Source organism: Mus pahari, chromosome 22, assembly GCF_900095145.1.
Source record: "Mus pahari chromosome 22, PAHARI_EIJ_v1.1, whole genome shotgun sequence".
NCBI lineage: Eukaryota > Metazoa > Chordata > Mammalia > Rodentia > Muridae > Mus > Mus pahari.
Genome location: NC_034611.1, coordinates 47,594,783 through 47,604,171, shown reverse-complemented (window position 1 = coordinate 47,604,171; position 9,389 = coordinate 47,594,783). Strand labels below are relative to the sequence as shown.

The following is a 9,389-nucleotide window of genomic DNA, read 5'->3' as shown; positions in this document are numbered from 1 at the left end:
TGTGTGTGTGTGTGTGTGTGTGTGTGTGTGTGTGTGTGTGTCTGTGTCTGTCTGTCTGTCTGCTTCTAGGATGTCTGTTGCATTTATAATAGACTTTTTGATACATGTCACAACTCTTGGATGCTTGGTTTTGTTTTTGCTGTTGTTGTTGTTTTGTTTTGATTTTCACTTGTATTTCACTCTGGATAATGTCTACTGAATTATCATTATGCTACTGATATTTTTTCTCCAGTGTCAAGACTATCTTGACAAGCAATCGCTGTTAGCGTATTTTCTATTTTCAGAATGCCCACTTGATCCTATCTCTGTGTTGAAATTACCCATTCAATCAGAAATATTACCGCACAGTAATATTTTGTTGAAAGATACATGGTGTTTGAACAAGAAATGTCCCCGATAGGCTCCCGTACTTGAAGACTTGGTACCCAATTGACAGTCCTGCCTGTGGGTGGAAAGCAACTGCAATCATCACACTCCTCCATGACACACCGAGACAGTACGCTGGTGGAACTCTATTCAAGACTTGGGTTTCCTCCCATGTAGAAAGGCTCCTGCATGCTCGGGGTGATGAATCGCCACAAGGAAGGGATTAGTGGCCATTTCTGTCTCTGGCTGCCAAATGCTTTATTGCCTATGTTTGGCTGTATGGCTCCGCCACATCAGCCATAACCATCCCTTCTTGTAGTTTTGATCTCTGGTCACCCCTTACTTGAAACATCAAAGCTCTCCATTTTCAAGCCACACCCATGCTGTGCCCTCTCTAAGCTCCTGTGTGTCCCCAGGTCAGGTGTAGAGTTAGTGTGGGTTACTCTCTCTCCCAGCCACTCTCTCTCACAAGGTGCCGCGTGTGCCAAATAACTCAAGATTCTGAAGATAAGTGACCGGACAGTTCTGGAAGAGGAAGCTGAACAAAGAGGTTGGGATGAGATGGGAGACAGAGGAAGTAAAGTTGGGGGTAGGGAATGTGTGTGTGTATTGATAGCTAGATGATAGATAGATAGATAGATAGATAGATAGATAGATAGATAGATAGATAGATTAGATAGATTTGCTTTTGCAGATGACCAAGGAAACACCACTGGAGCAACCTCTGTGGAACAGAGGGCTTTGTGATGCAGTCTGGTGCCCTAATTCCATCCTCTGTGAGGCAGCCATGACAATGCCCAGTGCAGCGAGTCATTAGGCACATAGGCCCCTGAACGACTAATACAGAGATGACTGGTGTCCTCATGCTAATGAGGTTTAGGCCATGTTAATCCCTGCATGTTCTTTCTGGGACATCAGTTATCTTTTATGTACCTACACCTCCATCTTCATCATTTTCCTAATTGCCTGGCAAGTAAGACGGAGTTACCAGGGATTGAGCTTGGAACCTAAAGAGAGCTGCTACCAGGTAGGAAAACCCTGACACTAATGGAACTGCTTTAAGCCTAGATAAGTAACCTTTAAATCCTAAATGCTACTCCAGATTGCCCCTGTTTTGTGCCAAAGGACTTAGAAAAGTAAGTGGTTACAAAGGACCTATAAATCATTCCTTACCACCACCACCTCAGTGCTGCCCGCAATGTACTCTGATGGAGAGGCCACCAGTCTCCCTGTTTGTCTTGAGTTGAGAATTAGATAATAGAAAAGCTACTGCCCTGGGTCTCAGAAGACCTCCCAACTTGGTGGGGTGGGGGACTCCACTTGGAGGACTTTGTGAGCTGAAGTCCTCAGGTTGTCAGAAGTGTCCTTGAGTCTGTTCGGCTTTCCCTCCCCGCACCGCACCCCGTGCCGCCCTTCCCACAGAAGTTTGTATGAGAGTAGAGATATAAAGAAGGACAGTGGAGAGCCTCAAGTGAGTCGGAGATAGGCAGAGAGGGGAAATGCTGAGGTGGAAAGAAAGGCAGAGACACGAGAGCTTAGGAAATATAGGAAAATGTCTACGATCTGTCTCTCGTTTTGGACATGAATAAGAAAATGGCTTTACTGTAATATTTTTTCTCTTTAAGCATCACCGAAAAGTCAGGCAAAGGGCTAGCGATGCAGCGTCAAGAGGTAAAGTTCCAATGTCTCCTGACACCCCGCCCCTGGGAGAGCTCCCACCTTCTCTGCCCCTCAGAGCTCCTGCTGCCTAGAGCCAGGTGGTCTAACTAGTGCAGCTCTGAATTCTACAACCTGGGATTTACACAGAAGATTGCGGTGGGTGGGAACTGGGAGTGTTCCGGAAAGCTCTGCCTCATTTCCTTGACACTAAGCAGTCAGGGACGTGGTGGAGATTGCTCTGCAGCAAGGGACCACTTAGCAGTCACTACCTCCTCACTGGGATGGCGTGCCTAGCAGAGCAATGGAAGAAGGGCTTCTTTTGGCCTACAGCTTCAGAGCTTATCCATCCATCACAGTGGGAAAGGTATAGTGGCTGAGTGGTTTGTCTCATAACAGCAAGTGCTTGCAACATGGCTTGTTCACATCAGGGCACATCTGGAAGCAGAGGTGCAGGCAGAACAGAAGGTGGACTGTAATCCTTAAAGGTTCACTCCTATAGGGCCCTCCGCTTGCAAAGCTCTCTCTGGGCTCTCTAACTGGCTATAACTGGCTATGTTCAGTACAGACAGCATTCCTTGTCCAACTTTCCGTATCTCTGGCATCCATCTCTGCCATCCTAGGACCTCCATTATAACACGGCCTCTCTCACAGCTTCATGCACAGGCATCTGGTCACCATGCCTTTCATCCCACGATGGATGGAACTATGTGCCCAAACAAACGTCTTTTCCCTTAAGCTACTTGACAAAATACTAGTTATTTTGTCACAGGAGAGAGAAAACTTGATTAAGAACTAGTTTTATGGAGTGAGAGTTAGTGTGTGTGGGGGGGTGATACCCAAAAGGAGACTTCCTCTTCTCAAAAAAGAAGGGGAAGGTGGGATGGAGGGAGGACTTGTGTGATGGGGTACTGGGAGGAGGGGCTGATAATGAGTTGTAAAGTGAATAATAAAAAAGAAGAAGAACTAGTTTTATAACACTGTAAAATTTAACTTATTCAGTCATCCACAAAATAGGCATAACACTGGTAATTCTCACATGCCTGTGAAGCCCAAATGAAATTGGGTAAGGAGAGCAAATTGTAGATGGCTATGCTCTACACAGACATGCCATAGAGCACCAAGTCTATGATTCCTGCAGGATCCCCCTAATATGCTCATTCGCCACATAACACTGTGTTCTGATCCCTCAGCCAGGAGACTTTCCCGAGAAGAAGCTGAGAAGCCATGGGAGCTGCTCTCTATCATGAAAAGGTGACCTCTTGACCTCTGTGGTCTAAACTCTGACGATTCCTTGGCCTGATCCCGGCCAGGGCTGAGGAAAGGGGTAACTGAGGGAAGGACAAACACAGGCAGGCAGGTTCACCAGCTGAGAGGGCTGCCAGGGCAGAGATGGGTCACATCTCAGCAGGGAAGAGCCACCCCACACCCAATCTGTATGTTAGGGTCTCAGCAGGTCTGAATTTCAGAATGGACTAGCGTAGATTCTGTAAAGGACATTGCTAGGGTTGCACCCAGACACCAACCTGTCAAGAGAGGGAATTCAGCATAAAGAGGTCCCCATGTCATACTGGCTTCCTGCTGCTCCCTTCCAAAGGCAGAGCCCTGGGTTTGGCTGGACCCTGCTGCTATTACCTCCTGTCTGTCCTCAGGGTGGGGGAGCAGTTGCTGGGATGCCATCACCCCATCATCTTACCCTCTACTTAATTTCTAGAGAGCACGAATGATTCCCAAGTGTTTCTGGATACAGCAGCACCCCATGCTTTGAATGAGGACCTCATTTCCTACAGTGTAGGGTTAGAACTTTGGGACTGGAGAAAAGGGCCCAGAAATCTCCAGACACATTCTTCCAAAGAGGCAGGCAAAGTTCGTTCATTAATGGTTGTCTTATTTTTCTCTTCCAAGCCAAAGCTGGGCACCCAAGGAGGGAAATGTGCGGCAGCTCCTGTGTGTGGATCCCAGCTGCCAGATCTGTGAGGATACAACTCTAGAGATTCAGCAGTTACTACAGAGTGAGAAAAGCCAGCTCTCCCCTGCTTTGTTGGGAGAGCCACAGGGCTCTGCTCGCTCTGCGCACCTGGAGATGTTGCCCATGTCTTTTGAAGGGAATATGGAGCTCTGTTCCAGGCACACCAGACATCGTCCACAAGTACCTGGAAACCAATCACTAACACAACTAACGGGACACTTAACACAGTTGACCAACACAGTCGGGGCCCAAGAATCCTGGACTGATTGTCTCCAGCTAGATCAAAATTTTCATCTCGCCAACATGCCCATGGTCTCGGAGACTATGACTTCTTCAAGGCTCAAGGAACCTATGGTTTTAATGATTGAGGAAAAATTAGTGCAAAGCAAAGCAAAGCTTGACCAGGAAAGCCAAGACCTTCATCGTGTGAAGTCCTCTGTGTCTTTACTGTCCCTGGATCCAAACTTGACACATACTATGTCCTTACATATGGACTCAATGCTGTCTTCCCATCTGCCATTACTTAGTCCCAAAGTCCGTGGGCTTCTTGAACTACATGTAAAAAAATGGATACATTTCCAGAAGTGGGGTCTTCCTAGACGTGTGGAGGAGTCCCTGAGGCAGCTCATGCCAGACCCAACATTACTTTGTCGATCTCGAGAAAATCTATCTTCCTACATTCTGGACAGCAGTTCTAAGGTCACCGAGGACAGAACTGGGATTGTTTCCCACAAGACCAGCTTATATTTGGCAGACCAGCCCATCCAGACCTTCTGGGTTTCCAAATGGCCTGTTATAAACCTGCAACAAGGAAGACCCTGGCACCAAATTCATACTTGCTTGTCCTCTCATGAAGCTGAACATCTAAGGAATTTCTATCCACTCCCCAAGGCAAAAGCTAACGACTCAGGGGACAATCTTCAGAGTGAATATTATAGCCAGTTATTCTGTGGCCTTCCGTCTCTTCACAGTGAGTCCTTGGACGTTACTTCCTTGAGCTCTCAAGGTACCTGCAAGAAAAAGGATATGCCCAAGCCCTCCGCAGATGCTCAGCCCTCAGGGGTACTCACGGGCCTTTTCTTACCCATAGCACCAAGTAAGTCAGCCTTGCCCTCTTTCCCAAATTCTCTGAATGGCAAGACTCCCTGTGAGCGTGAAGGAGCACAGATCACTGTCCCGTTCCTAACTCTGGCTGAGTGTGAAGCCCTGGAACGCCACCTCCTAGAGAAACAACTCAGCAAGCTTCAGTGGAGCCCGCCAGCTCTCTTCCTACAAAACCAGTACACCCAGAGCCGAATGCCGTGTGAAGTACCCGGTGAAACTAAGCCGGTGAAAACTTCCTTAGCAAGGAAGCCCTACTTATACCCAACCAGGGACATCTTCCCAGAGCACGCGCGCAGGCTGCTGGAATTCCACCTCCAGAAGCAGCTGATTCACCTTCGCTGGGGGCTGCCCCAGAGGATCCAGCGCTCCATGCGAATGCTGCTCTCCTCCACAGACCCGAAGTCCCTGCCCTGTGGAGGCAGAGGCAGTAGGCGACCCAATGTGAGCATCTCACAGCCTGGGAAACCGGAGGCCGATGGGTCTGGTGACATGTTCTCACTCACTTTGGGCAAAGGGACAATCTCCATGCCACACTTGTTTGCTGAGACAAGGGAAATGTTGAAAAGCCATGTTGATTCCAAATGTGAACAGATCCAGGAGGGCAAGATCCCGGCTCAAGTCTGGAACTCTTGGGAATGCAAAGTTCCTGGAAGCTTAGCAACCATGGCTCCCTTCTCTTGGATTCCACAAGGCCAATGCAGGAAGTTACAGGCAGAAAGTAAAAGTGACCCTGACTTACTTCACAAAGTTGTTCCCTGGAAACCAAAGACCCTCAGCCAGGAGACACAGACCTTATCTGGTACTCTGTTTGAACACTGTAAGAAGCCCCAATCCCTGCCTGAGGAAACCGTTAAGAAACTGGAGACAACTTTACATCATAAGTATCTGGCCTTCCTGTCAGGCCTGCCTGCCCTTTACTGTGTAGCTCTCTCTAGGCCTGTATCCCCAGCAGTCACTAGCCAACCTAGACTCAGAGAGAAGATGCCCGGAGCTGTCAAAAGCCCATCAAGAGCTCTGACCCAAATTACCCCACTTGAGCCCTGTGCTCAGGATGGCAGTGGGGTGTCTGCGGACACTGCAGAAAAGTTCCAGCCTGGAGCAGAGGTGGACGGAAGGACAGGAAAGGTGCCTGCAGAGAGTCAGCCTCCCCCATGCAGACCCTACCCACTAAACACACATATCTTGGCCAAACTGAATTTCCACCTGAAAAAAAAGATCCTAGCCATGCAGTTTGGGATTTCCGAAAAGGAAAGGAGAGATTACAAAGAGCTGGGGACAGCTGGCCTAGAGAATGAATCCATCCAGGAATTTCTCAGGAGTCTACATATGCCAGAGAGCACACTGCTACAGGAACAGCCCATCTCATGCCCATCTCTGCCAGCCCCAAATGCAAAAAGGGTCCCCTGTAAAAAACAGCCAGCTCCTGCAGTACAGGCTGTGTGCCAGGAGCAAAGGCCACCTCCTTCCAAAGCAGTGCCCCGTAGTTCTGCCCAGCAGAGTTCCAAGGCCTCACAATCCCAAAGGGATAAGACCCAAGTCTGTGTTGACATGGAAGCAAGACGGAAAAGGTCCAACCTAGAGAAGCCCAAGGCCGTGGGGGACCTTGGAGAAGGGGATGCAGGTCTTGGGTTTCCCCTGGTCAGTCAAAAGACACGCCAGGATGGAGAGCAGGAGAAGCAGCGCCTGCACAGACCACGCCAGGGCTCCTCACAGCAGGGCCACGCCTTTCATCTCCAGGGTGCCTGTCCACACAGCCCCCGGGAGTCCCCTGAGCTCCAGTTCCCACATCCACCTCCAGCAGTCTTCATGGAGACAGACTCTGAGCAGGACATGGAAGGCAGTCAAAGCGAGGAGTCCATTGTCCCAGAACCTGCAAGGACTGCTGAAGCCCCCCAGCCTGTGCTCTCCCAGGCTTCCCAGGGCCTTCCTTTCCCATGCTCACCAACTCAGAGAAAGCCTTTGCAGGGCCAGCCTGGTCCAGGCCACTTCCCACCAGGGCACACAATGCCAGCCTCTCCCTCCACGAGGCCCAGCCGCCTTCCAGAGGCTGGCTTGAAAAATAAGATGAAATTCTTTTTTCACTCTATTAATCCCAAGATGAAGAGCAAAGCGCACACGGAGCCATCCACGGGCTCTACACCTGGAAAGGTGACCAAAACCAGTAAAGAAAATGTTGAAAGGGGTCTGCCTCGAGCCAAGAGCCCCACCAAGAAAACTAAGCCAGAGGACTCCAGAGGGCCCAAGGCCCAGTTTTCGTCCTCTGAGAAGTCAGTGATGGCCTCCTTATTAACTGCTCCCCATATTCTAGACAGTAAGCTCCGGCCTCGCTCCCAGCAGCTTGGCTCTATCCCAATATTAGGCAACTCCCACCATTGCCCTCGGCACTGTCCTAGGCTGGCTTATGCCACTCACCACAGAAACCTACCCTAGCTCCCAGGGTTCACATCAGAAATGTTCTTCTGGTAATGGAGAATGCCCTGCATGGTGACAGTTTCTAGGCTCCCCAACCTCTGTATCCCTTTAAGAGCACACCATTGTCATTTTCTTTGATGAACAGGTGGGGACTGCACTACCCAAAATGTATTTTCTATCTCAGAACAAGTTGTCTGTCATCTTTGTCTCTGCTGTACATTATTAAGAGAAGGTATGAAGGAAATAAACATGCCCTCATCCCGGGAAGGAGACTTAAACTTACTTCAAACAAGTCAGTTTTCCTTTCCCCAAGCTAGAATGTGAATTAAAACGCTTGACCAGAAAGGAAGTCTCTTGTGTAATATACATTAAAGATAAAGGTCAGGCTTGAATTCCTTCACCAAACTCTGCCTGTCTCATATTTTGGGGCCTAAGGTAAAGTGATAAGGGAAAAATTGTGATGTACTCAATTTAATTATGAAAGTCAAAGGCTGGAATGAAAAAGAAATTAATTAGTTAGTGACTGCAGAGAACCATCAAAAAAGATTCTTCACGGTTTGGGACCTTTACCTACATCCCATCACCACCAGAATTACTGAGCCCTATTCATGCATGAACATTCTGAATGGTTAGCACCAATTAATCTAGAAGAAACTAGGTGCCCAGTGTAGTGGTGTGGGCCTTTAATTCCAGCACTTGCAAGGCAGACACAGGTTGATGGGTGCGTCTGAGGCCCACCTGGCCTACCTAATGAGTTCAAGGCCAGCCAGGGCTACACAGTAAGGTCCTGTCTCAACAACAAAGGTTCACAGAGACTATCTTCCTCCTCCTTTCCCAAAACACTGCCTGTGCCCATAATCCTACCTTCTCATCTATACCATCATGAGGCCAAACGGACTCAGCTCTGATGGTGACTATTTCCCAACTGTCACATGCGCCGACTGAGGCCAAGTATGATAACTTGTCCCAGGAATGGATTCCTCCTGGCTGGCATCTAATGACTCCATGGATTTTCTTCTTTTATTTTTTTTTTAATTTCTGAGATTCCTTTGTTTCTTGTTTGGGACAATAGCTGCCAGGGCATCATGGCGTCATTAGTGACATAGTTCAGCCATAGCTTCACCTTAGAATCATCGATGCCATAGAGTATGGAGCCCTGACACGGGACGAAGTACTCGGATGAGGGTGAGGTCTCCGGAAGCATGGCTTTGAGAAAGACCTTGTACTCAACACATATGTTAACTGTGGGCCAGGTGCTTGTCTATTATGTCAGAGACTACGCTAAACACGAGACACGGGCTTTGCCATGACAGAGCTTCTGAATTCTGGCTATCATCCTTCTTATATATCCAGATTGCCTACCCAGTTCCCATTATTCACCTCCAACTCTGCAGAGATGAACTCCTGAGTCCCCCACCCCCACTGCACACCCATAACAACTGCTCCAGTCAGTGTTTCTTACAGCATCCAATGGCTACCCCATCTCTCCGGTAGTTTGGCCATAGACAGTAGTGCCATCCTTGACCTTTTCACCTGAGAGTCCACATCCAACTCACCAGCCAATCCTGTTATCCCAACCATCAGGGATGCACGCGGACTCGAGCCTATTGGCACGCCCTCTGCTGCTCATCACAGCAGTAGCACACACAGAGATGATCATAACACAACCCGGAGCACACGAACATAAGCCTGAAAAGGCTACTAATACAATTTCAGTCTGGAGGCCACCAGCTCGGTATTTCCCTAACCAGCATTTTAGGAGGCTTGTGGACATAAATACACTCTACATAAAAGGACTCTAGTAGCCAGAAGTATCGAAGATTCACAGGTCTTATATAAACTTAGTTTTTACGTTTAATGTAGAGTTTAGAATCCTAGTCCA

The 9,389-nt window shown here is 48.5% G+C and overlaps 1 protein-coding gene across 1 annotated transcript; it reads left to right on the top strand.

The window, feature by feature from the left end:
* Window positions 1-1,249: 1,249 nt before the first annotated feature.
* Window positions 1,250-7,996, top strand: LOC110338731 (protein FAM205A-2-like). The gene is made up of 4 exons (XM_021222134.1): window positions 1,250-1,393; window positions 1,992-2,037; window positions 3,216-3,276; window positions 3,928-7,996. The coding sequence occupies exons 1-4, from the start codon at window positions 1,250-1,252 to the stop codon at window positions 7,523-7,525; spliced, it is 3,849 nt and encodes a 1,282-aa protein (XP_021077793.1). The 3' UTR covers window positions 7,526-7,996.
* The last annotated feature ends 1,393 nt before the right edge of the window (window positions 7,997-9,389 follow it).